The sequence below is a fragment of the Lonchura striata genome, chromosome 11 (genome assembly GCF_046129695.1).
Source record: "Lonchura striata isolate bLonStr1 chromosome 11, bLonStr1.mat, whole genome shotgun sequence".
Lineage (NCBI taxonomy): Eukaryota > Metazoa > Chordata > Aves > Passeriformes > Estrildidae > Lonchura > Lonchura striata.
Window position 1 is genome coordinate 10,765,853 of NC_134613.1, and position 27,790 is coordinate 10,793,642.

At 39.0% G+C, this 27,790-nt stretch overlaps 2 protein-coding genes across 3 annotated transcripts in view; one reads left to right on the forward strand and one right to left on the reverse strand.

Annotated features, from left to right (window-relative positions):
• The window catches only part of ALDH1A2 (aldehyde dehydrogenase 1 family member A2), a 101,411-nt gene that overhangs the window by 8,656 nt on the left and 64,965 nt on the right, over positions 1-27,790 (forward strand). The window contains exons 2-3 of the mRNA XM_021532056.3: positions 15,078-15,243; positions 16,915-17,026. The gene's annotated coding sequence lies outside the window, so the exon portion shown is untranslated. The remainder of the gene's footprint in view (positions 1-15,077; positions 15,244-16,914; positions 17,027-27,790) is intronic.
• AQP9 (aquaporin 9) lies at positions 701-27,721 on the reverse strand. Of its 2 annotated transcripts, none has more exons than XM_021532059.2 (6): positions 27,375-27,721; positions 16,574-16,700; positions 12,862-12,999; positions 10,676-10,794; positions 8,868-9,085; positions 701-4,044 (listed from the first exon to the last, which is right to left on the reverse strand). In XM_021532059.2, the coding sequence occupies exons 1-6, from the start codon at positions 27,474-27,476 to the stop codon at positions 3,882-3,884; spliced, it is 867 nt and encodes a 288-aa protein (XP_021387734.1). In that variant the 5' UTR covers positions 27,477-27,721; the 3' UTR covers positions 701-3,881. The 2 variants fall into 2 exon arrangements, with proteins under 2 accessions (XP_021387734.1, XP_021387735.1); XM_021532060.2 differs by lacking the exon at positions 27,375-27,721 and adding an exon at positions 27,231-27,356.

Below are 27,790 nucleotides of genomic sequence, written 5' to 3' on the forward strand. Positions count from 1 at the left end.
CAGAGTGTTGGCAGGAGAAGGGAAGGAGAACACAAAGTCACGAACACTGATGATAGGAGGGTAAGGCTCTTCAGGATGGATAGAGGATAAAATGCCTGCTGCCACCTCATATACTTTTGTGGGGGTTTTGTGTGTTTGTTTGGGATTTTTGTTTGTTTTTATTTTTCTTTTGTGGCTTTCAGAGTACATTTGAAGCCCCTATCCTTTCCCTTGTTCCCACAGCACAGGTTTCCTGTGCTTTTTAAATGAAACAAGAAAAGCATGCCTCTGTTATAAATCTGTAGAAGAGAAGATGGATAAATTAGCCAGGGGCATTTTGTGAGCCCTGCAGGCCAAATCTGATGCGATACATGTATGCCTAAGAGCAAGCTCTGAAGAGGGACTTCAGCAAAATACCCCACCTGGGCTCTGGCTGTTGTTAGAGCAGTGGGAAAGCTGTGGCAGAAAGTGTCCCTGGGCAGGCTGAAGGGGAGAAGGGCCTGGCCAGGAGGCCCTGGTGGTGTGGGTGGCACTGCCCGCTGCTCTGGCACTGCTGCTGAGCCACAGGGGCTGCGCTCTGGGAATCCAGCTTGTTAGTCCTTCTGTTCCTCCAGCACAAGGCTGTAGGACATAACAGGCAGCTATTTATTTCTTAAGTCTTTAGGTGCCAGAGGGGAGATTTCTTTTATATATATATATATATATATATCACTGGAATGCATTTATTAGGAATTGACTGTATTTATTTTGAACCACAATATTTGAACATCCAGATCCACAGACAAAACTCCAAGAAAGTAAAATATCTGCCATACTCTGAGCTCAGTTCTCTGATCACTTATCCTTGCCTGTATTGCCACCCATTGTGAATAATTTCACTGACTTCAATAAAACAGCATGCAGTAGCCAACTTTTAACTCAGTACTAAGTTTAGCTCTAAAGAACAAACACATTGCTCCCAAAAAGAACAAACCCAAAATGAAAGTTGAACAATACCCTGAAATTAATTTCTTTCAACATTAAAATCCAGGCTGATTACTATTAACTCATTAGTCAAAACATCTTTCAGAAAATTTGTTGCCAGCTGTTATTATTACTAGTTTAACATAAAAGTGTGACCACTGAATATCAGTTTATATTAGGAAATTGCATAGTTCATACAAAGTCAAAATACTGTTTTGTTTCTTATAAAACAGCTAATGTCTGTGTAAGTTTATGGAATGAGGTGATTGTTATTGTTCCCGTTACATTATGGAGATACTGGTCATGGTTTTGTAGTAAATAATCAGCTGAGGTTTTTCCTGAGAGCAGGAATTGATTCCTTGAAATTTGAATTGTCATCAGAGACAGGTCTATAACATCTTGTTAATGAAGTTCTGGCTTTTGTGAATCCAGGATTAATTGTGATACTAATACCATGTGTTCCCAAAGAATTTGCAAAATATTAATTTTGAATGATTAATTAAAATTTAAATTATTTAAGGAAACACAGAATTGACAACAATTTGAGAGCATATTTAAGACATTGTTATGCTATCACACTAGTGTGTCACTGCTTAAGATTTGCATGTTAACAACTTCAGGCAAGTAAATGCCACTCATACAGAAATTCTGTGCATAGGAATGGCATGAATAGGAAAAACAAGGTTTTATGTTTTATAGACAGAACATGTTGTGATCAAAAGGATTTTGAGAAAATGAACAACTTTATGTACCTTGGCCAATGAACAGGCATACAGCAAGTGTGGGCTAGTTCCTGAGTAGGCTGTATAAATAAACTGCCCTTTTCTCATTCCTGACCTGTATTCTCCTTTTTCCCATGTTTTCCATGGTGGATTGAAGAAGCAATATAGTGATGCATATGGAGCCTACCTGACTATGCAAAATTGTAAGACAAGTGATAACCTGCCCCTACCATTCTGGATAAAATTGGTTACTTCTGGTTAATTAGCTGTCAGTGGAAGAGCAAGTGCTTTTCAGAGCAGAGGGCGGCCCTCAGGCTGGTTCTACCTCTGTAATCCTTCTGCAGACATAGATGGTTGGCAGCCACCTGGGAGTGCTCATGCCCTGGGATGGCCAAGGGGTGAGAGACAGCACTCACTGCAATGGTGGGGTAAAACAAAGGATCGTCTGCGACTGCATTGGCACCCCATTTCCTGAGACTCTAGCCAGTGATACAGGGATGCAATCAAATGTGCATGGATATAGCAGAATTTAGCCCACAGCAGAGAGCCACTGAATTAAATGAGCATTTTGCAAAGGGCTGATATGTCTCTGGGCAGCCTGAGTTCATTAGGGTTATGTAAGTTTTCTTAAAAACATAATTAAAATTGGAATTATACTCCCCGAAGTATGCTGCAATATCTGACTTGGAGCTGCAGAGCTTTACTTGACCTGCTATTTCTTTCCCTTTGCTGCTGTGAATTTGGCATGGCATCCCAGGGAGTGTGATCAAAACAAGCAGTGACAAAGGCCTGATTTCCCCAAATGCTGAGGCAGGTTCTGACCACGGTATTTTGTGAACATCTTCTGCAGATACTGCACGGAAGTGCACAGGCTATTAGTGACAGCAAAGAGGGCTTCTCACTTCAGGAGTGCAATCAGGAATGCAGTGTGGAATTTGAGAGAATAGAGTTCTAGGAATCCAAAGGGAAGAGCACCCTGAAATGAGTGAATTGAATGATGCTCTGAAGTTTAGCCATGAAAGTAGCTCAGGAGCATTGCTGAATTGGATGTCTGTTTATTCATGACCACCACCACCAACCATGGATAGATGTATACATAATAGAAATAAATTTTGCTTTAACTGAATACATTCAATTCACAATGATTAAGCAGAAATAGTTTCATTTTCAAGGCTGGATATTTAGGAAGGGATATGGGTCCAACCATTATTCTTTAGTGAGAAGTAACTCACCCAGAACTCTGATGTGTATCTAACCTTCCTTGGGGAATTCAGATCTGGGACTAGCTCTGAGACCAGTTTCTAATTTTACTTACTGCTACCACATTAAAAATTGCTCCCACAATGCAGATGAAACCCACCAATATAAATCAGCAGCACCAGAACTCTTTAAAGCTTATACAGACACAGGCTTTGTGCTGACCTCTGCACAGCATCAGTCTCTTGCTGGGCCATCTCCACAGGAATGAATTGTATTCAGAAAGCACAGCGGAAGAGATTCAGATTAGTATTCTACATAAGGCTTTTAATATTGGGTAGCATAAAGGTCAAGTAAATAATCTAAAAATAACTAAGCATTAATGCTATGAAGACCCTGTGCAGAAGTTACCCTTTTTCTCTTTGGTGCTGATCTTACAACGAGCAGTTTTTACTTTTGTGATCATATTGTGAATTACCAAACATAATCGCTGAGGAGTTGATTTCTTGCTGATCAATAGTGGCTCCATACACTTTAGTAAAGTTATTTAAAACCATTTCAATTAGCATTTAGCCAATTTGGTTATTGTTTTAAATGTTTAGGCAAACCATTCTCAACAAGTGAGTGATGCTCTTGCATATTAATTCAGCACTGAACCTGTTAACTAGCTATGCATGCAATTTTGGATCAATATCTCAACTATTTTCAGTAGTTAGTGTCATTAAGATCATATGAGTTGAATTAACAGGTCAGTGCATCATCTCACTACAGTTGCATCTTGGATAACTTGAACTAAAAATCATATGAAAAGGACAATTTAGCCTTCCCATACTCAAGATATCAATTTTGCATGTGATCAGCCCATTGTTTCATGGAAAGACTTCAGTTTTGAACTTCTGTACAGAATTTCTGCTTTGAAAGGTGAATTTCTAATAGAGACATAGGGGTTTCATACAGGGGTCCAAACAACCATTTGCATAAAAACTCCACAACACAATGACAGACAAATTTCTTTGCTTCTTATGCCATATTGGTCAATTCATATTTAGTATGCACATCTTTGTCTTCTCCTGACTGAGGATCTGAGTGATGAATTTCAATAAAAATTACATAGATCATTGCTCCGAGTACACCTCCCAGCAGAGGTGCAACTATAGGAACCCACCACCAATTATTACCAGCCCTGTAAGACAAAAAGAACAAGAATTAGTGTTATTTGTTACTCTGGTGAACACCTTCCTGTGATGTAGTCACTGAACAGATCCAGTGCTGTGCCACTTGCTATACTGTTGACCTTTCTATTTTGTCTTGTGGTTCTGTAAATGGGTGACACCCTCATCTGCCCTACCTGGGCTGGTTCTGATTGAAATGATAAATATCAAGCACCAGACATGTTGTTCTGTGTGCTGTACTTGCATTTTAGAAAATAAAGCCTTTTTACTGCATGTCTATTTGGGGACAGAGGATGATTTCTCCCTTGAGAAAAGCACATTTCACTGACTTGCAGTTAAATGAACAGGCACATATTTATTGCCCAGCAATCTTCACTTGTGCTGTCCCCAGATGTTACAAAAGTGGCTTATTTCATCTGCATGGAAACTTGCAAGTTCACACCTCCAATAGTATATACCATCTTCCTCTTGGCAAATGTAAAAAATTAAATGGAATTCTGAGTATATTTACCTTAAGCAATGTAATAAAACACAGTGACTGTAAAGTTGATTATCCTTGACTGGAATGGTCAAGATTAAAATTTCATGAGGTAGGATCTTATCTCTATGTTTAAAATGTGGTCTTTCAGCAAGAGGCAAATACATGCTTAGAAGTTTTATACACCAAAACTTAATCTTAGAATTTTTCTATTCACTAAGAAAGTCTAGCATGCTGATTCCACTGAAATGTTTACATTTGCACAATTAATAGGATTTAATTTTAATATGTAGATTTGCAGGCATATTTAAAGTATGACTTCCATCATTGAACTGTATAAAACAATAAATAACAACCTTTTTATGCAGGAATATTGGGCTGGTATAATTGCTCTCCTTTTCCTAGAGGTCCACATTCAGACAGTAAATAACTGAGTATCCATGTGAGAGCACAGAGTCTCTTAACTGTACTGATGCATTAAGGTGTTTTTATTTGATAACATGCTGTATTAATTAAATGTGTGAGTCTCCAGTGAAAATCCAGCTACCTCAATTTCATGCATATTGAAAATGGAGAAGTTTTTTTCCTCCCAGAAATACAAATGGACAAATTAATCTGTAAGACGAACTTTGCAGGAAGCTGCAGGGGAACTTTTAAACTGTCAGGATAATTATTCAGCACTCAGTTGTATAGCTTTATGCAGAGCTTAACTTGTGTTTGTCACAGTGCAATAATAGAACTGGGAAAATATTGGTGCCTTGATGATTATACTATTACTGCTTGTTCTGAAATGCCTTGCATGTGTATGTTTTACCTTTGGAATTATTTCTATTTTGCCCTGAGGATATAAAATAACTTTTGATGTCATTTTACTGAGTTTATAAATCTGTTTGTTTTTGAATCATGGATGGTCGTTGAGCACTTGAATTTCTGGAGCAAGCATGGACTTTGGTTTTATTGAATTAGTCAGCAGAACAAAAGCTCTATCAAGTACTTGCATGTATTCTTCTGCATGATGTGTTTATACCTGGGTGTGTAATAGAGGTGTTTCTTGGCAGGTTTCTCTCAGCTCGTTCCATAACTGGCCTGTGCCTTGTCAGCTTCTGCATGACCTTCTCCAAATCGTGACCTGTATTTGCAGCAGCTGCAGTCAGCTGTGCTGAGATGCTGGGTGCAAAGCCTTTGAAGAGGCTGCTGCCAAAACTGCAGTGAGGTCAGCTGGCACCCGGCCGTGTTTCTGTGCCACTCGGTGCTCTGTCACTGGCACGGGAGCAGGAGCTCTGTGACAAGCACAGGTGGCCAAAGGCCCCTCGGCGCCCCGTCGCTGTTTGCTGCCGGCTCCGGGCAGCGTCCAGCCCCGCCTCTGCCGTCGGGGCCGCTTGTGCCGCCTGGCCTGCAGAACTGAGCCTGCCCGCGGGAATTCCCGGGAAATTGGCGTCTGAGCTGCAGAGACTGGGAGCTTGGGCTCGGTTAAACTTGCAGATACACCTTTCACTAGCCAGCTGCTGCGGGAAAGAGATATACCGCTGTTCGTGAGGTACTCCGGGCTGCACCCCGGGAAGAATGCTATAAAAGCTTCTGAGGCCGCTTTGCCATGCAAGTGCCTGTGCAGGCAGGAGATTGGCCTCCGGACCTTGCCGGCAGCGCAGTTCTGTTCAGTGCTGCCGCCGTGTCCCCGGTGCCGGCGGCCACGAGGTGTCAGCGTTACCGCGCCGAAGCGCGCTGGGTATCCCGGGCTGCCTTCACTGCTGGCACGAAACGCTGCTCTGCAGAGCCCTACCGCTCTCCCTCTTACTGCTCGGTTTTGCTTGTCAAAATCCAGTCTGGTATTTGACTCAATGCTCTGGCTGTTTTCTCACTACAGACGATACTTTGCTTCCCAAACTTTTCTTAAGCTTATCAAAATATTAAGCATGTGCCTAAGAAAGACTCCTGGTTTTCTGATGGGAGCTTTTAACCAAAACGCAAACCATTTGCATGGGCTAAGGAAACCACACTATAGCTTGTCTTCGGGCTTGGTTTTGCAGAAAATGCTTCTTCAGGTGTTGCGCAAAATGTATAGCTTTATGCAGAGCTTAACTTGTGTTTGTCACAATGCAAGAATAGAACTGTAACAGCAACATTTAGAAAACCCTCAATGCTCAAATGCAGTCCTATCATCTGGACCATTCCAATGTCCAGCAGAAGGGCTCTCCTCCAGTCTAGTTCCCTGCCTGAAAATAGGATAAAACCAACGTTTATTATACCTTCAAGCGCAAAGAAGGGTGGAGGGGATTTCTCTGCTGTGAGGTAATTCTCTCAATGTTTAGAGCATTTGCTTGGGAACAGTGTAGAAAGTCTTGCTATTCTGTATCTGATCTATTCCAAAGTGAGGGTTTCCTGGTGGTCCTGGCTGTTCTGTAGGTGATGCTTGAACATGGACTCAGTTGGCTTGGGAGCTAAGCTTCCTCCCCCAAAGAACGTTCAGTGTCTCCTGCGTAGTTCCTCTGCTCGGTTTGTACAGCACTCCCCTTGTGTCCCTTTGGAGGTTTCATGCTCAGGTCCCAGTTCCTGGACATACCTTTACTAGAGAGCTTAAGCACCTGTCTCAAGGTTGTGAATTCCATTTAAAAGAAGATATCCAAGGTTGATTTTTAACTGTTACTGCACCACTTTAAGTTGCTCAGATACAGCAGAGCATCAGGCAATATAGGATCCTGACTACAATCATTCAGCCTTTTCCTGTGGCTCTTCCAGCTACCTAACAAGTTTCAGGTTCCTCCTAAGTCTCGCCTGGATCTGTGCAGTAAAGAAACAAGAACATATTCCTGTTGTATCATTCCGTTGGACTTGGTTATAGCTGTAGCCTTTTAAATGAAGGTAGGGAGGAAGACTTCTTCCTCAATTTTTCGCATCCCTTATATTATTGTAATTTCAGGCAAGGATCAGAGATCTGGTATGTTATTTTTTATGCTCAGACTTTAAATTTTCTTAACAAGGTCTATACAGTGGGACTGCATTCTCTCTCTTATATAAAACCTTAACTACACTAGGAAAGAGTCCATATTAGTACAGATGTAGAATTTTCTTGTCATTTTTTTCATGTAAATGAGCATGACCATACTTCTAGGGAGAAGGGGAGTTCACAGGTATTCTGTGGCTAGATCACCATATAATCAGACTTCCAAACTTTCAGGAATGTAATAGCCAACTTCATAATACATTACAGATTGACACTATGGCTAATACCACAGCCAAAACTAGTTGTGATTACACAGGTATGAGAGAGGAGAATCCTGAGCATAGGATGTCGCTCTGTGTATCCTTGCTTTTTAAAAGAGTGCAGTGGTAAGAGCTACAGGGGAGGAAAAGTTTGGATGTAGTCAGAGCAGTGAGCTGATGTCCCACCAGCAGCTGACCAGAGCTGGGCTACATCCAGCCTTGGCTCTGGGCTGTGCTGTGGCTGTGTGCCTGTTTCAGCTATGCCATACCTGGCTCTTTTTGTATGCAAAAAGCTTTGCTACTGCTTTCCTCAAATAAGGTACATGATTTGTGTAAATAGAAATCATACTGAATAAATAGAGATTATTTGTGCTTCTTTCATTTCTTGCTAAAATAAAATCTCTACTAACTAGAGCTCTCCAGTGGCCTACAATACTACTGGGGATTCCTACTTGTAAATAACTGGGAAAACAAACAATACTAAAATATCTGCTTCCTGGTGACAGATTACTCTTGCTTAGATACCCCAGAGTGCCTCTTACCCTGGATACATGTAAGATGTGGATTTGATGTGCAACTAATTAGCTGTGCATAGGGTGAGCCAAGAGCGTGTGTGTGCACACACGGGGATTTGAGAGGGCTCTGAAATGTGGGAAAAAGAAGGGAGCTTTTCCATTCACTCTTTCACTCTCAGCCAGGAAGTCAGGCTTTTAGATTGCTATTTCTGCAGTAACTCAGAAGTAATCATAGGCTAAATCAATCTGATATGTCTCTGTTTTTTACAGTACCCAATAAATATTTCTACCTAATTCTCTCCTGATATTTTCCCCTGAAAGCTGCAGGATACAAGAAGAAAGCACTCATATTTTCACTGACCTCTAAGAAGCTCTAATATTTTGGGAAAGGTTCTTCTTGAAACAATGATTGATATTAGAGATTATGCATGCTTGATTTGCCCTAGGAGCAGGAAATCCTTTTTAAAGCCCAGTTCCTAGAGGATATCTGGCTTAAAGTGCATGAATAGCTGCTTCTGGTATGCAAAGAATTACCTGTATGTATATAAAGTATGACTTGGTACCATGTTGAATCAGGATCTTACTTTCCTAGAAACAATTTTAGCCAGGAGCATTTGACTTCATCTCCAGGCATACTTACGTGAATACTTCCATCCCCCATCCCGCAATGGCTGTGAAGAGCCTTGGGCCAAGATCCCTGGCTGGGTTCATGGCACAGCCACTGTTCATTCCCAAAGAGCAAGTAAGAACAATTATAAGAAGTCCTATTGCAATTGGCTCCAGGCCCTTGGGTACGCTGTTATTTTTGGTGTCAAAAATAGCAAATATAGCCAGAAGAAGAACAGCTGTTGACATCACCTGGCCAAGGCAAAGAAAAGAATATTGAATAAATAAGTGTAGATTCTTTCCAATAATGAAAAGAGGAGCTATGGCAGCTTTGTGGATTGGAGAGGCTTAGAGCTGGTATTTAGTTTTATCCCACTATATGGAATAGCAAAATTTGGAACTCCGTGCCTTTCTACTTCACAGTAATGAGAAGTTTTGATATCTGTGCTGAAAGACAAAGATGTGGGGAAATAAAAAAAAAAAAAGTGCAAAAACCAGAGGATTTAAAAGGCATCTCCTGTGTGAGGTCTAATGCTTTGTTTTCACATTTTTTCCCTGTCAATTTTTTACACTTTTATTCACTTCATTTTTAGCAGTTCTGCCACTATAGCAATGCAATCAGTTCCATTGATATAGAAGTGTTTTATGTGATTATAGTTTATGCTGATAATTTAGACTAGATATGCATCTCTTTATCCAGGTGTTGTAAAATATCAGAAGAAAAAGTGAAATCTGTCAAGTCAAAACTGAACAGCTAAAATTAGAAAGTATCCAAATTAGGGTTGCACGTATAACTGTACCATGAACTTTGTACTGCATATGCTAATTGAGGTGATGAAGGAAATTTTCTTGGAATTACTTCAATGCAAGTACAGCTCTGCTTAAATCAAATGCTTTGTCAATGTTGATTTTGCTAATAATTAACTTGATGGGAAAACAGACAAAAGTTTCAGCGATATCAAAATGTTCAATTTCTATACTGATTTGAAGAAGCTTAAGTTTGAGGGATTTAAAAATTATTTGTTTTTTTGTCTGCTTTTAAGATTGTTTTGAAACATGCATGGGTAAAAAATATCTTAGGGAAAATTCTGTTGACTGATCCAAAGATCAGAACTGTATTACAGAACTTCAAAATAACGTTTAAATTTTTTTGAAGCCTGATTGCACAATCTTTTACATAATGAATTTTTGTATTTGTGGCATCCCTTTTTTATTCAATATCTTACTCATGCAGTATTTATTTCATGTATTCCCGAAGAAGATGGGTAAGTTGATTAGAAGTATATAAAAGATATGAAACTTCTTTTTTTGCATAAGTGGAATTAAAGAACAAAGCTTAGAAATGAAGTTGAGGATTTTTCAGATTCAGTTATTTGAAAAATAAATACTACAAATCTATCTGCAAAAATAAGGTTAGAGAGGAGGCTTGTGGAAGCAGAAAACTCAATTGTTCAGGGTATGTTAAACTGTTTAAGCATTATTTAAGGAATAATAGGTTTACAAAATGGGCTGGATTTTGATGTAAGTGGACATGACTGCTGAGATTTATGGAGAAATATTGATTTATGCTGAGCAAAACCTCTTACGTATATTACTTTAAAGACATTTTGAGTGCAACAATTAACTTGATGTATGCGAAAGAACAACTAGAAATTATTTTGCTTGTAAAATATTGCTAAAATATAACCCCCTGCAAACAACATTGCATTCTCATTGTATTGGCCATCTGGCTGTAATGGTGAGATTTGGTACACTTTTTAGATCTATGTGTTTTTTTACTGCTTGGCTTTACATGGTTTTTTTATGTTTAATTTATGGAATTAAGATAGCAAGTGCACTTACCTGATCTGCAAATCCATTTACAAGGGACAGATAAGGAGCTGGATATGTTGCAAAGATTTGTGCAGTTGCATTTGGTCCTGTGACTTCAAGTTTTCCATCACTATACTCCATAAAGGCATCTGTAGAAAAAAGCCAGCAACTGCTTGCACTTCTCTGTAAACTTTTCTAGGTTTTCTAGGACTAGAAAATATGTGATAGGTCTGTGCACTTCACTTTCTCAGCTGAAACTGATCTCTAAGGTCCCTTCCAATCCAAACAATTTGGTGATTATCTGATTTTTTTTTTCCTAGGAGCATTATTATTTGATTTGAGGTGGTGTATTCCTCAGACCCTCCTGTCTCCTTTTTCCTCCTGTGCTTTGAAGTACTCACACAGCTTTCCCTGGTTTTCCCCTGCTCATAGCTCCAAACTCAGTGCTAAGAAGCATTTTCTGATTCTGAATACAGATGTGTTATTCTGCAAGAGGTGCTACATTTGTCACGATGACCCAAAAAATGCACAGCATCCTCATTCTAAGTTGTGGATTCCCAGCCACCAGGAATTACTGCCATTCCACTTGACAATTGTGCAGTTTTAGAAATAGGAAGATATTAAATGGGGTATTCAAATCTTCATAGGCAGACATGAGTAACAAGCTCTAATCTATTATTTTATTAGTGGATCTGGTGATGAGATGATACTTGTGAATAAAGAAATAGCTCCCTATCTCCCATAGAAGTCATGATGAGGGTGATAAGCTCCTCCTGAACCCAGCAGACAAATCTGTTTCTCCTTGTTTCTGTTTTTTCTAGCTTTGCTTAAAGTCACAACATGAGTGCAGAGAGTTTACTTAGATCAGGCTCTCATTTGAAGTGTCAGATAGTTCTGTGGCATTTAACTGTTACGGGGTGGGGGGAAAGGGATGATCTCCTGTGTATCTTTTTCTACCAGTGATTACTTTCACGTATTCTTTGAGGTACACTGAAAAGTCCTACAAGCTGAGGAAGTAAAAAACTACAGAAGATGTTTGGAAATTTAATAAGAGCAAGAGGGGGACTTGAGCAGCAAGCGATAGGGATATGAGAAAGTCCTGCACTCCTGAATACAGGGAAGATGTCCCTGACTCTAGACCTAAGCTTCCTACTTTGGGTTCTTAACCTACTGCTGCCCTTGTGGCAGAATACAGTGGCTCCTATGTATATGTTGACATACTGCTGCATCCTGGCCACAGTCCTAATTCTGTCAGGCTTGAGGAGGACTTAAATTCAGATGGAAATCCTGTTCCAGAATTCCAGTATCCAAATTCTAACACTAACCTTAAAAAAAGTAAACTCTTCCCTAAACAGTTCTCATGGTTCCTAAAGATTTTTGTCTTTGGGATTACTGTGGGTACTGAGCACTGAGCTGATATACGAGGGGCATTTCCATTTTTGTTCTTCCTCTGCTGCACCTAGACCCAGCACAGTCTGCAGACATAATGTCCAAAGGAGAGAGATGTTGGAGGAGATGGGCTGGGCCACTGGAAGCAGAGTTTTGGGGTAGGAGGTTGAAGCAGGTGATCCAACTGAGTGGATTCGGTCAGTCAGTTACTGGTTTTTCCTTTTCTGGAACCCTGTGTAAAAAACTCAATGCCTCAAGGATAGGGGGATTTTTTTTTTCTTTTTCCCCTGTCAAATATGTGACCTGTTTATCACTGTACCTGGAGTTCATTGCCTTGGAGAGTCACTTCTCAAGGGTGGTCTGATTTTTTGTCAGGAGGGACTTGATCTCATATCCTGTACCCTCAATGAACGATGTTGGTGATTCTTGCCTACAGGCACTTGTAGCAGGTCTTTAATGTTTCTAATTTTCCTGTAAGATGGATAGCCCTATATCCTGGCTATTAAGTAATTTAAAATCCTTACTGAGAAATACATGATCTCAGAGTATCTGATTTCCCATGAATAATTTTTCTAAATATCAGAACATTTCCTGGAGTATTAAGTGTTTCAGTAAATTTGTAGGGCACCTGGAATGTTCAAGCCATTGTTTTTCCCGTCAAACTGTTTATGCTCCTTCCTTTCTTCTTTGTTGCTTTAGCTTCATTCCTACCATTAGCCCTGTGTGAACAAGAGTCCTCTGCCTGCCTGACATTCATTGAAAAATTGGGGCCTTAGAGACTGCCTGACCTCTAGTTTGTCCTGTGAACATGTCTAAGGTGTACTCACTGTAATAAATCCCAAAGACAGCCGCTGCTCCAATGAATGCTCCCAGGAATTGTGCTAATATGTAAATTGGTAATTTGGTCCATTTTAATCTTCCAGTCACGCACATGGCTAATGAAACAGCTGGGTTTATGTGACCACCTGAAAAATAAATCAAAATTTGAGTCATGTAGATGACTCAGATACACGAGAATAAGTGAAGGATTTGTAAAAATGTGGGCACTTCTGAACACCAGAACGGTACGTGGTTTTCTACGTGCTATTTTGCAGTCAAATGCTGACTGCAATTAGACTGAAACAAGTTGGATGAAATCAGAGGAGGAAGGACAAAAGCCACTAAGATCCATCTTTACTCTTGATGCTTGTGGACTGTGCTCTTTATCAGACTACTGTCCTGCAGTATGCAACTTACAGACAACTTTTCTAGAAAAATAGTAACCTGCCCCATTGGTTGTGATGGGAGGGTCCCTTATTCTGCACATACTCCCTCTCCTCAAGGCCTTTGGCTTTTTATTTTTTAGGAGAGAACTGGGGTAGAAGAACATTCCTTTAGTGTCCCAAACACTTATTAGGATTAAGGACTGTTGCTGGTTTGAGCATGTGTCTTAAGACAGTTCTGGAGTGCCCTGGATTTAAGTAATGTTTGTGTCCCTGTCTTTAGCCTGGGGTTACTTAGGAACTCAATTTTCATGGAGACAAAATCAAATAATGTTAGGGCTCTCCAGTTTCATGTTGGCTGTTGGTGAACTGTGCCTAGATGGGATCTTGGGACAGCAGTGCATAGTCCTTCACCATGTTTTTATCTGGTTCTTGTGCTTTCTGGAAAGGTCCATAATAAGGAAACTGATAAAGTAGCTGTGCTGAAACAAAGTTCAGTTTCCTGTAGAACTTCCTTCCCTTTTTTATTCAGGAGTAGCTACATCTGAACTCACACATGAAAAAGATTTCAGTAGCACTGGAATTCTTCATGACAATTTTAGTTTCTAAAATACATTTATTATGTCATATGGTCTCTTTCCTCAAGTCTTTTGTCAACAAAAAAGGTATTGTATGCTCTTGGAAAACTTAATTTTTTACAGATACATGGTTGCTACTTAAGAAATACAATTTGCCAAATAAATGAACAGGTACTTCTTCGTAATAAATACTGAATAATAAAACCCCAAGTTTTGCAAGGACATAGGATCCTTTGCCTATTTTCCAGATAAGGTCTCATTTCAGTCTGTATGAATATCAGGAAAAAATGGCCTTTGTCTTTGGTAAAATAACTGAAAGAGTATGTTCTTTATCTGTCAAAGGTTAGTGATGGAGAAAGGGCCTCTATGTACAGTTTCTGTGTTTGTTTGCACTTCAGGTCAGTGAGTCATTATCTTATGAAATCCAGGCACCTTTGATACATAATGAACTGACAAACATAGATAACATGCTGGATAAAACCTTCTTTGTAGTATTTCCAAATGCTGACCTAGTACTACCAGTCTTGAATTAAAAGTTGAATTCCTCACAGTGTTTCAAATTCTTCAGCACAGAGCAAATAGATAGATGGCACCTAATTTAACAGCCCTTCATGTGAATCTTGATTAATTGTTGTCTTGTCTTTTGTTCCTTACTCTGGCTGGAATTAATAATTTTCTTTTCTTTCAACACCTGATTTTATTCCCCACTTGTATATAATACAGGGTGACTATGATGGCCAGGACAAGTCATAATAATATTACAGAGGGCTGATTAACATTAAATATGGAAAGGAAAAGTCTAATTGAAGGATTCTTATGCTAACATAGGGGAGTTCCAAGATTCTTGGTTCCTGTGCCACTGGTTAAAAAAAAAGGTTCAGTTTGGACAGTGTATTCCTCCTTCTTTTGTAGTTGCAGTGATCACAGTCATGGCTTTGAAATGCTAAGTTGGATAAAATAGTGAGAAATTATGTAGATATTGAGGAAAAGTGGATGGAGGAAAATTAAAAAGGGGAATTTTCCTAAATAAAAAAGCTGAAATTCACCAAGCATGCAGACTATATATATTTTTAGCATTAATTTAGGATTACATAAAGAACTGATGAAAAATATTTTTGCAGTACTTAAACATGAAACTTTGACCCAAGACCACAGGAATTGCTAAAAAATTCTACATAGGAACTTGTATTCTGAAGTGTCCACTAATAATCATGTCCTGGATAATAACAGCCTGTTGAAATATCTGTTCCTATTTTTTCACAGAGAAAATGCACTGCATGCAGAATCCTTTGTCATGGGAAAAACACAGGAAGCACAATACTGCAACATCTGCAACTGCTCTGCCCTGCTGGGATTGAACTCTAATTTTCTACATCATGATGGAGATGAATATCCCTTAAAGGTGCAAATGTAGGACAGGTTTTTACAGGTTTGTTTTCATGATAGTGCATTAGAAGAGTTTAGCTGCCTCCATGTAAACCAAGAGCTGTAGTTGAAAGTTGTTCAGATAATAGGAATGTGCTGCTGAATTAATTTTGTGTGATATTAAGGAGCAGTTCTGGTTTGTGTCAATGACAGTGACAAGACTGCCTGTTTTTGTAGAACCTGGAGCACTTTCTAATGTGAGACTTTCTAATGGAAACCTTCTGCATGGTGCCTCTGTAAAAGAATTTGTAAAGAGAAGAGAAATGGCCGCAGTAATTTCTGTTACAGCAACTATTTCTAATGCCCTAATTATACCTAAAGAAATTTGTCCAGACCAACTTTACCTCTTATGAAAGGTAAGAAATGCTTCTATGAGACCTGGAATACAAGGGCACCATGTGCTTTAAAGGCCAATATAAACTCTGCATACAACACAAAGTATCGTGTATTTTCATGGACAGCATTGCCATTACAACCCATCATTTTCTGTTTTAAAGGAAGACTTTAATTGTTAAAAACAGTTATGCTAATGTTTCTGATATTAGTCTGGCCAAATTGAATGGTGGAACTAGGAGACAAGGCAGCATCCAATATGGCATTTGTGGACACTGGTTAGTTAGCCCAGCTAACAGCCTCAACTAAATATCAACTAAATCAGGAATCAACTAAAGAGAGATTCCTGACCAGTACATGTTGAGCAAGTGTTACAGCAGAAATAAGGGGGAAAGGACAGTACAGGGGCAGTGTGTCATTGAAGGTATCTCTGATACCGAATCTTTATGCTGTTTCCGCTTTCTATGATCTGCTGCTTCTGTGAATAATTGGAGCAGACTTGCTATTGCCTGTCATAGGACATGAAGAAATAAATTGCACTCTGCAAGGTGAATCCTGTTTATTATACCCATTAGTGGGTCATTCTGCTTTCTGTGTAGCTGGCCACCATTTTATCTGGTGACTGCTGGATTGCTCTTTGTGGTTATTTCTTTAAACAAAGTGCCTGTCCTGCCCAGGATTGTCTCTGTTGACAGAATTTTCAAAGCAACACCAAGAAGATTTCTGGTTTGTATATAACACTTCCCATAAAACCCAGAGGTCTGTCAAGGTTTTCACACCATAGTTGAGATCAGAATTTGGTGGGACATTTTGCCAAACACGAAGAATAGAAGGAAATAAGAACACACAAGATATACTCAGAAAACTCCGGTGTGGACTCTGTTGTAATGGTGCTTACTGTTGCTAATTCATGATTGGTTATACCATGAAGTTGAAGCCCTTTAACAAGGGAGCCTTAACACTGTAGCAATAAATGCTATATAAGAAAAAAAGTAACTTACCAGAAACCCCCCCAGACACGTACACTGCTATGGTGACTGCCATGGCAAAGCCCACCGACACCGTCATGGGCCCCCCGTGCTCTCCACGGCTGAGCACGGCCTGCCCCACACAGCTGCAGCCAAGAGCCTGCATTTGGAAAGACAAGTGTAAAATCACAGGTGTGTCTGTCAGATGTCATTGGTTGTGACTTCTGCTGTCCTGGTGTAGCTGCAAATGCTGGTCAGTACAGAAACGGTTTTAGTGCCATTGCTGCTTTTGCTGCAATGCACCTTTGCTTTTTATTTTCCTTGTCTCTGTCACGAGGAAGAATGTCTGCTAATGAGGACCTCTCTCCACACAGAAAACTGTTCTCGGACACAATGAAGGGATACTGATCAGAACTTGGAGCCGAGCAAGACTGCACTGCCTCTACAACAAAACTCTGCATCTGAAAGTGAAATTAATTCTGTGAGGTAAGTTCTTAATTCCATGTGATGTGATAAGTGATGAAAAATTTACTGTAAAAACTATGACAGATAGTTCAAAAAGCTTTTAATGTTTAGTGCTGAAACTATGGATTGAGATAACTTTCTGGTATTTACATTGTGTGTTATTGTTATGCTGACTTTATATCATATATTGCTCTAGCAAAATATTTCACTGGCTCTGCAGCTTGAATGATTAACTGAAGTGGAGATATCTAAATAATTCACATTAAAGAATTCTAAATGGGTTTTAAACTAGTTTTGGATTTTTGTTGGTTCTCAGAATAAAGTTCAATAACAGGCTTAAATATTTGCTTAAGATGCTGTTTGTTCAGTTCTAAAGCCTCTGCTTACCTTCAAGCATACGTTTAGAGCCTATTAAAGATGACAGGAAAGATATTCAAAGAGACAAAAACTTTTGCATTTGAGATAGACTAGGTGATCCATTTCTGTGTCTTTGAAAATCTGCTTTTTAAATATATGCCTATGTGCTCTGCCGAACAATGAGTTAATACTCTATGGAAGCTCTCAAATAATTTCTATTATTAAAGTCTGAAAGCTTTTGTTTCTCTGCAGCTGTAAGTGATGTGAATCATACAATTTCTGCGATGTGACTATATACATGTTAAGCAACCTTAATTGCTTATTTTCAGTTGTAAGGCAGTTGAATTCAGAAACTGCAAAGGAATGGGAAAATCTCTCTTGCCTTAGAAATAGACTGTACCAAAATGATTTGGTGATATAGGTTTAACAAGCAAATCCTGCTAGAATAGATGCATTTTAAACAGGAAAATCATACTCTTGTTTCCATTATTTCCCCAAGGGTTTTAACTAATACCAAAATGTGACAGAAAAGCTCCCAATAAAATTACACTCTTAACCAGCTTTTTAATGCAGACAGCGTTTCTAAGTGCCCCAAGACTGTGTCATATGCCCAGGTGCAGTTCTTGCCTTGGGGTCATAATCATGTAAGCAAACAAAACACTGACTGGTGCCAGAGTGTTGCAGCTCTGGTTATGTAAGGGTAGGGTGGTGTTAGATAGCTACAGTTTATTGGACTGTCTAATTAAAAGCTCCAGGACACAATGCAAGCTCCAGTCAGCTGCTGTGCAACAGATGACCCATGCTTGCATTAGCCATGCTCTTACCTAGCAGTGTGTGTAGTAAGCACAAATGCATATATAGCAAACCAAAATAAAACACATTGGTGGTGTTCACAGGCTGAAATTACATCTTTTTTTAAACTTCATATGAAACAATTCATAATGCGTTCATATGATTAATATGGAAAGAATGAAGAATGGGTATGCTGGAATTCATAAGAATCTAGGGGAGGTGGAATTTAACATACTCCAATCATCACTTTCCAGATTTCTCAAAGGGAGTATTCCTGCAACTGCACCAAGCAAAATTTTTGGGAAAGATATGGCTCAGATGAGGAGCAAGTTCAGGAGGCTGCTCTGGGCCTCTGCACATACTGGGGTGCAGGTTGAATTCGGGCAACCAGCTCAGTCTACAAGTATAGTGTGCACTTGTGTTCTGAAATGGCACAGGCAAAGTTTTTCAGATTCAAAGACCATTCTTTTGAAAATATCACCTCTTCCTGTAAGATGATGGAAAAACAGCAACGGTAGAGGAGATAGTTATAGAAAAGGATAGGGGATAGCAACATCTGTGTATCAACTACATTTGTATATCAACTAAAAATTCACAAGAGAAGGGAAGGAAATAATGGAGGGAGGCTGTGGCCTCCCTACCTTTGAGCAGCTGTTCTGTATGACTCTTGTATTGTAGCTGCTGCTCTGCAGGTCTTAGGGAAATACATAACTACAGATGTTCCATTTCTGTGCTAACCAGTCTCTCTTCTAGAGAGAAGACACGTGAGCCAGCTGGAACACAGCTGCACTCGTGGACCTGCTAAGGTACAACGACTAAATGCTACTGCAGGTACAGTCAGTGTGTGCCCATTCAGGGGTGGGAAAACTGGGAGCTGAGCCTACAGGTCTGAGCTGTGTCACTGTAATACTTTCTCCATTTGCTGACCTTTTAAGAAGGAGAGAAAAAAGTTGCCTAATACCTACTGTAGCTAGGTTGGCGCGACTGGAAACTATCACCTAATCATGTAATTACACAAACAGCAATTTAATACCTTGTGAGTCTTTGCTTGACTGAAGACTGTAGATCATTGAGTTGTAATTAAATAGTCTAAGATTTTAGGCCAAGTTCAGCCATCAGCTGTGCCCAGAAAATTCATTGATTGAAGCACATGGATTAAATGGGATTTTAATTTATGTAGGATATAGCCAGATCTCTTTATCTTATCTTATCTTGTCTATCTTATGTTGCCAGGTTTTTCTCTTAGCAGTTGTCTATAGCCTGATCTGCTTAAAATTCCTGGAGTACTTTCAGCACTGACATTTTTTTTTGGTCATAAAGTCATTACATTATTGCCCTGAAGAACATGCTTGGGTGGGAATAGCTGTCTAAACCTCTGCCAAAAAAACTTGCTTCATAGCCCATTAGATCATTATCTTTGTCTTGGACAACAAGGCTAATGTTAGGAAAGGAAAACAACTGGCCTTCAATGAGTGTAAGGTCCTTTTTCTGTCTGGAAGCCTACAGGACTTTCTGTATCCCACTCATCAGAGAGACTAAAAGATCATTTTGCCTCCATCTTACTATCTCCAGGATTTTTCCAAATGCTTGTAATAGCATTTTTCAGTGTAAATAGGATTTCTGCAAGATCTGAAACCACAATTTTATGATATCTATTTTTCTACATGGCCAGTAAAATTTTAGACATCTTAAAGAATGCTTATATGAAAAAGTCCCCTTCTTATCACAAAGTCCTAGAAGGGGTGTGCATTTATAGGCAGACCCTCTGGCTGTCACATTAAAGAGGCAGCCAAGCTTTTTAGCAATGTGTGCAATGAGCTGTGCCGTGCTGGACTCTCTACATCCCCAGCTCCAGCTGTGGTGAGACACACACCTGCAGTGGGCTCCACAGGTGCCCCTGCAGGCAGAGTGTGGTCTCAATGGCTGCACAGCTGATGATGCTGTGCATGAATACAGGAACTCAGTGTGGAATAAGGAATACAGTCAGCAGGTGCAAAAAAAAAAAAAAATCTGTATTTAATCATAAACTGCTCACTTCAATCATGAAATCCTAGAAAAATAGGGGCTGCATTTGCCCTTCTGTGCAGGTAGGGATCTGTGCCTATGAAAACTTTATGTTCTTCATGGTGTACAGTAGTCTTGTGCAGTTCCCCTACCTAACATTAATATTTCCAAATAGGACTAGCTACGTACAAAAGTAGTAAATAATCTTTCCAGTTTGAGGTGTGGTAAATTGGTGTTGTCTTCCTAAGGGAGTGTGTTTTAGAACTTGCTTTCATCTCCACCCCCTTCATGTACGAAGCAAGTCTGCTTAAGAATTTACCTATCGTATTTCATAAGATGTTTTATAATACTGGAACCTTTCCACACAGAGATGTATTTTTGCTGTGTGTTACAAAGGATCTTAATTCAGACAGGGTTCCTAAGCATTCTTTCAACAGGGACAGTAATGATAAAAGCAACAAAAACATGTTAGATCTTCTAAATTTCATGGCATTAGCTGTGCAAGAACTCAGGTTACAGGAAAACCCTTTCAGGCAAGACCAGTCCTCATCCAATTTAATGTTTAATATTTGCTATATTTTGTTAAATCAGACAGTACTTAAACTTTTAGAGTTGAGATAAAAAATACAGCTTACCAGTCAAGCTTACCAGTCACAGCTCTTATTTTATTATTAATGAAATGTTTTGGTGAGGTCGGGAGGATTTCTGTATGTTATGATTTAATCAAGCTTAGAGCAATAAAAAGTGACTATATCAGTTTTCCTGATGTTCTTCTGGGAAACAACCAATATCCTCTTGGGTTCAGATGGATTTTAATTTTTTTTCAGATTTGCTATCTCATAAATAAGGGGTGCAAAAACTCCCAAGCCCTTACATTTAGTTAATTAAGTAGTATAGACATAAGCCTTAGATTATTGCCATTTTGAAACCATTTTCTAGTGACAGAAAGAGACATTGCTACTTGGAGACATGATTGTAAATTTAATAAAACTTTGGATGATTTGTGTGTATAAAGCTTTAAAAACATATAAATATCAGGTTCAAATTGCTTTGTGGGAAGAAATAGTGAAAATATTGAGGAACAGACTATGCTGTGTTATATAAACTGATGCTTTTAAATTTTATGATTGCTTTTGCTTATGCAACAGGAGACAAATAAAAGTTTGAAATCACCTAGAGAGAATGCAAAAGTCTGCATTTTTTCATATTTTGTTATGATTAATATTGCACACTCCATCCTGAAATGCTAAATGCTTTTCTTTCCTGGATTATAGAGGGCAACTGATTTGAGTCAGTTTCTTCGATGAAGACTGTTTTTATTTTCTTACTAATTTTTACAAATTCAGGAAAGAAAATAAAATGTAATATTCAGACACAAACTTTCAAGAGTGAAACATTGCCTGTTGTATCAGGGCTTGAAAGAAAAGAGAGGGCAAAGGAACAAAATCTCACCTAGCAGCTTTGAAGAGAAAAAGAACCTATTCAGGCGTTGCTTCCCTCCCACCTTACTCATATGTTCTTGAGCTATGATAATTTGCTTCCTACCCCAACTAAAAAGCTTTAAATCTTTCTAAACTCCTAAAATATGTTTAGTCTCTGCACCAACTCTCAGGGAATTGTAGCATTGAGAAAGTGTGCAAGAGTGGGCATTGCAGCCTCTGAGAAAGGAGGTTTTCTGTCCTGTCTTTGGAGTATAAGGTTGCCTGTTCTTTTACCTTTGGGTGCAGAAACAGGCAGGGCTGGATCTCTGCTGTGCCCGCATGGTTAGAGGTACATGGTTAGAAGTAATTAAAACCTAAGCTGTTTGCTGTTGAAAAAAAAGAAAAAAAGAAAGCTGAATGCTTTTAATAGTAAAGAAACCTGTGAGGAATGGGTAAGAGGAACTGAGCCACATTTGCCTTAAAACTGAACTGTGGATTGGAGAGCTCCCTAGAATTTACTTTCAGGCAGAATGGTTTATTGAACTGTTGAGATCGCAAAGATATAAACTCACTGCATAGCATAAACTACATTTATTGTCTTTTATTCCATTCTCCAACTGTTTATGACAGCTTTAAAAAGTTACTACTTTTATAACCTTTCTTTTATTTGGTGAAACTTTTGAAAAAACACCTTGTAAATTTGTGTCTGTAAAACATTAATTCAAGTTTTGCACTTACAGTTGAATGTTAGAAAGATGCAAGTCTTCTGTAAGTCTCAGGCAGAGGTGCCTATGCTTCAGACCTATATATGCAAACTTTCTGGGGAGAAGGGTATCCACAGAAAAAGGTTTTGGGGAATTAAGTTCAATTTACTGAAACCTCTTGGTTAAACAATGAGCGTTGAGTTATGTGCTGGGGCTGACATTGCAGAAATGAAGATAATTTTCTTCATAGCTTTCATGTAACATAACATCTGAGTCACCTAAAAGTTTGAAATGTCATATACTGGGAAACCTAAGTTTGGATGGAAAACAAAAGATTCCCATGATTATTCAGATTTTTTTGCTGCCATAAATATTTTGGGCTAAAAGAACAATTAGCTAACCTTCCTTTCAATTTTTTCACACTGCTTAATATTCAGCTGAATTAAAGAATTATTTCTAAAACAGAAGGACTGTCTATAAAAAAACCTGATTCTGATAATAAGATTATAAAATAACAACAGTATGAAAGAACACCTCCTTGACCACTTTGTCTTCTGTTTGCAATGCTGATTTCATATAGTTTGAAAAAAAAAGTTTCTATGTCTTCACCAGAATCATTAGCAAAATGTAATGCCATCAAAATATATGCAATTAGATAACATTAGATTAATGAGTGACATGTATTATTGGTTGCACTATATTTTTGCTGCTAGAGACATTTGGGTCTCTAGCAGCAAAAATATAGTACATCTCTGACATAAGAGCTGGTTTTCAAAGTGCAAACATTGCTAAGGCTTATGGTATTCGTAGCATTATGTAATATTTTAAAAGCTGAGAGACAGATCAAAATACCCTCTTATCTAGCCTTGACAAACTTAAGTTCACTAAGAGGTAAATTGTACAAGATTCTGTAGTCTTGGAAATTCATTACTGATGGCAAACAAGGCAGCTGTTAGAAGGTGCTGATATTTAATTTTTTACCTTGGAAAAAACTTTCTGTAATTTCATCCTATTAAAAAAAAGTATCCCTTTCACAAACATTTAGGACTTTGAATTTATCTTTGTTTAAAATTTCTAGGTAGTGGTTTTGTGTTAAATGTTAAACACTTATTTAAGGAGCAAAGGATCAAAAGCTATGTTTGCTTTCATATAATAATGTAATGAGAATTCTAATGCATGTTTAGAATAGGGGATATATGTTACCCTGCAGTATTGTAATTAATGTGCACTGGAATGTAGGGCCACAAAAAGTAGATATAGAAAAATTGTTTAAATTTTAATCTTATGGACTAAGCAAATGCCAATCTTGAAGATTCTTCTGTAGAAACTCTGCAACAGAGCAGGAGTGATAACTTGCATAATGAAGTGGTCAGAATATAAAAACAAGACTAAAATATTTTGATGAAAAATAGCCTTCCTCATTAGCTGAACTATTTCTGGGCAGTCATGTATTCAGTTCATGCTTGTGCCTTGAATTCTCTAAGTACACACAAATATTTGCTTCAGTGAGAGTTGCAAGAGGCTCCCCACCTCCAGCTGGAGACCAGGCTTATAGGAATATGTACATAGGAATATATAGGTATATATTAGGAGCATATATATACTCCCTACTTGTATTTATATGCTAAATGGAAGCCTGTGTTTTGTCTCAGCAAGGAAGTGAATGCTGCTCTGGCCTCTGGAGATCCTGGCTCCTGTGCAGCTCCTTTCTGGGAAACTCTGTTCAGTAAGATGCTCTTGAGAGTGAAAATGAAATAGAAACTGTGTTAGGTGAGCAGTAGCTGTTAAAGGAAGCCACATGGCCTATTTGGCATCTCCTTTTGGAACTGTTTCAATTCAGATATACTTAATGGCATAAGTCAGAGTAAATCCCATTTTGGTTGAGAGCAATGCAGTCAAGTTCCAAAGAGGAAATATGGAGAGGAGCATGATTAAAAGCAGAGAGGCAGTTGGATAGGTGAATTCCAGCCAGACTCACTAAAAAGCCACATAAACCATCTGTCTGATGCAGCATGGCTTCCTGACTCTTTTGTGCTAGCCCATAGGTGTTGTCCCCCAGATTAACTCACAGACATCCCAAGAGGAAATGTACTGAATCAGGAAACATGATGGAGAACTAAAAGCTCCCTAGAGAGCTCTTCCTCAAGGGAGACCTTGGGGCCAGTCCCAGCTGCAGAAGGCTGAGACTGTCTGAGGCTGGGCTCCCAGCCACCATGGTGCAAACAGGTAGGTGTTCTCCCATCTCAGAATGCTTCCAGACTCCTGGAGTTTCATGTTTCTTACTGGAATTAGGTGCTTTGCTAAGCAGAGAGCATGGCTCACGTGGGCTGTGCCTGTATTATCAAACTGTGTAATGTAAGCACCTGAGAAACTGTGGGTCTCTCAGGAGGGATTACTTATTTGGAGCATCTCCAGTCTGATTCACTGGATTGAGCATCCATTAATGGTCAGCACATTTCCTGTGATTCTGGAGCTCACCTTCTACTTTATTTTCACCTGGAAAGAATTTTGTCTACGTGCTCTGAGTCCATGCTGCAAGGCAAACTGCAGCATGCTAAGTAGGGCTGACCAGGAGATTTTATCCAAATTCTGTGCCCAGTGCCTTTCTCAAGGCTTGTTGTGTCAAATCTGTCTGACATTGCAGGCCACACCCTGAGGTGAAGGCTGGGTTTTAGTCTGATGAGTGATTCCACTTTCTAGATTTCCTGTTTGGAAAATAATGTTGCAAGACTAAGAGTTTCCAAAGATGGTAGTTTAGGCTCCTATTAGTATGTAGCTTCTGAAGTTATTCTCCAGAAAAATTAGAAATAGGTGATTTGGAGGGACAGAATTTCACCCGGCTAACTCCCAGCAGTGGGTCCCAGATTTAGGTGTGGTCAGTTAGCATTGGCTTCCAGACAGAGCCTGTGGCTAATAGAAATGCTGTCTCAGCCTCACTCCCTGGCACAGGTGCTCTCCACAATCTCTAAAACCCCATCACAGCAACCTGAAATGGCTTTCAGCAAAGACATGAATCAGCTGTGCTGTAGGCTGTAAACTCTCCTCTGCATTTGTAACAGCTTTAACACATAGTTCTTACACTATTCTATTACTCCAACTCCTTTTGAATACATGCTGTTTTTTAAAGATTTCTGTCCTCTGACTAACCTCTTTCATTAGCTCCAATTTAAATTAAGGGTTTCGTATTTATCTGTGCTTTAAGTGCTTACTAGCTGACAAAGCTTAAAAGCAACAGCAATAAATAGAATCACAAAATCATAGAACAAACTAGATTGGAGAAGACCTTTGAGATCAAGTCCAACCTCTCACCTAAGAACACCTCAACAACTAAACCATGGCACTTTAGAGACCTTCAGGGAAGGTGACTCTACCACCTCCCTGGGCAGGTGATTCTAGTGCCCAATCACTCTTTCAGTGAAGAATTTCTTCCTGACATGTAACCTAAACTTCCCCAGTGCAGCTTACGACAACAGCAGAAAAGGCAGTTTCTTCACAATAAACACTTGCTACTGCTGCTAACGTGTGCAGCCTTAACACAAGCCGAGGTATCCAAGCACTGAGAAAGCTGCATTTTAATCCAGGTGAGGCTCCTTATGCTTTAAACCAAGACTGAAACTAGAAAGGGAAAGAGGAATGAGAAACTCAGATTGTCAACAACAATTTCGTAGCTTCATTTTCTACTGCACTCATATGGTGAATATACTAGAAAACAGGATCTGGGTTTGTATTTCCTTTCTAGCCTTGTGCAGCATAATATTAAATAATAGCATTTGCTAGTCTAATCTGCACTTTAATATGTTTTCTTCTCTTGCTTAATTTTATTAATGGAAAGAGGGGGAGGATCTTGTGGTGAGGACAGAGTACTGGAAGTCAGGTGATGTGGGTTATATTCAGAGTTCTGCCACAGGCTTCCTGTGCAGGCTCCTGTAATCAGGTTTGCTAATATACAAAATGAAGATAATGACATTTCCCCTCCTTACCAGGGTGTTGTGACATTTAATTCATTAATGTTTGTAAAGTGCTCTGTGCTCCTTGCTTCTAAATGTGCTCCTTACTGTAATAACATCTTATGGATGGTATTAAATTTGAGAATAATGTTATTTTAGTGCCGGTGCACTTCAGTTGGCTGAACTGTAGTAAAGATCATAATTCCCAGTATTTTATGAGCTACTGGAATTTTTAGATTACTTACTTGAAATTTAGCTAATATAGTCAAAATCATAAAACCTAGGTCAGTGCTGTGCCTGCTGCTATTTTTTTTTTTGCCTTTTCGCTGTGATGAAATATTTAGCAATAAGCAAGACTGCATTGTCCAGACTAAAAGGAGAAAGAAAGAAAGTTTGGCATAAATAGTCTAGCTGCTTGACATCTTGCTCTGCTACGCAGCCTGCTCTCTCCCCTGGTGAGTCACAGTCCCAGTGCAAAATGCACAGAAAAACTGAGCAAGAAATTATGTTTTAAAAAAAATCTGGGGTTATAAAAATGGGAAATTTAGCTATTTATCTAAGTTTTAGCAGTACTACAGGACCAAGTAATATATGTATAATTTATGTAGTATGGTTAAAAACAAAACAAAAAAAAATTAACTTAAAAAATCTCCGAGGGTTTGGCAATGCAATTCCCAATAAATTCACTACAAATGACAAAGCTAAATTCTTATATTACACAGGAAAACAACTCAACTAAAATTTTCTAAACATGCAGTACAATATATTTGTTAATGTAAACACAGTTGTGCATAAAATGAACTGCTGAGTTTTTAAGAAACAGGAGAGTATTAACAACATTCATTGTGCATATCTGGATTTGTTTAGAATGTGCTCCTTCACTGAAATTCCACTCCTAGATGAAATCTAACACCAATCAGACAATTGTAATACATAAAACAATCTGTTTTTTATAGGCAGTGATAATTACATGGGGTGAAGAAAGGAATTACAAACTTACCGTCATAGGAACAATTCATTCAGGCTGTGCATGGTCAGGCTGTAACCTCGCTGCTGGCAGAGTACAAGACAAGTATACATGTCCCCTTACAACCACTGTCCAACATTAAATTAGTAGGAAGAAAGGAAAGCAGCAGACACTTACTATCAGTATAAAAGTTCCCAGGAACTCTGAGAGGGCTTCTTTAACCAGGCTGTTCTTCAAGGAAAATTTCTCTTTTAAACTCCTTTTGTTTTTCCGGCTCATTTTGGCTTCCTCTATTGCTCTGGTGCCCTAGTTACAAATACACACAAAATTTGTTCTGTATTCGTCCCTGCTCCAGCTGAACTTTGACACTTTTACTTAAACGTTGAAATATGAGATTTCATCTTGTACAGCCAGTGAAATCATCTGACTGCAGGCATTGACAGAACCAACTCAACATGCCCTAACAATTCATCACGGGCTTGTCATTCTATGCCTTCTCTGAGTGCACGTCTATTTGTACTGGTTAGATAATACCAATGAGTTCACAATCAGATTTCTTCCTTTTTCTTACAGAATGGATTAATCATTACCTT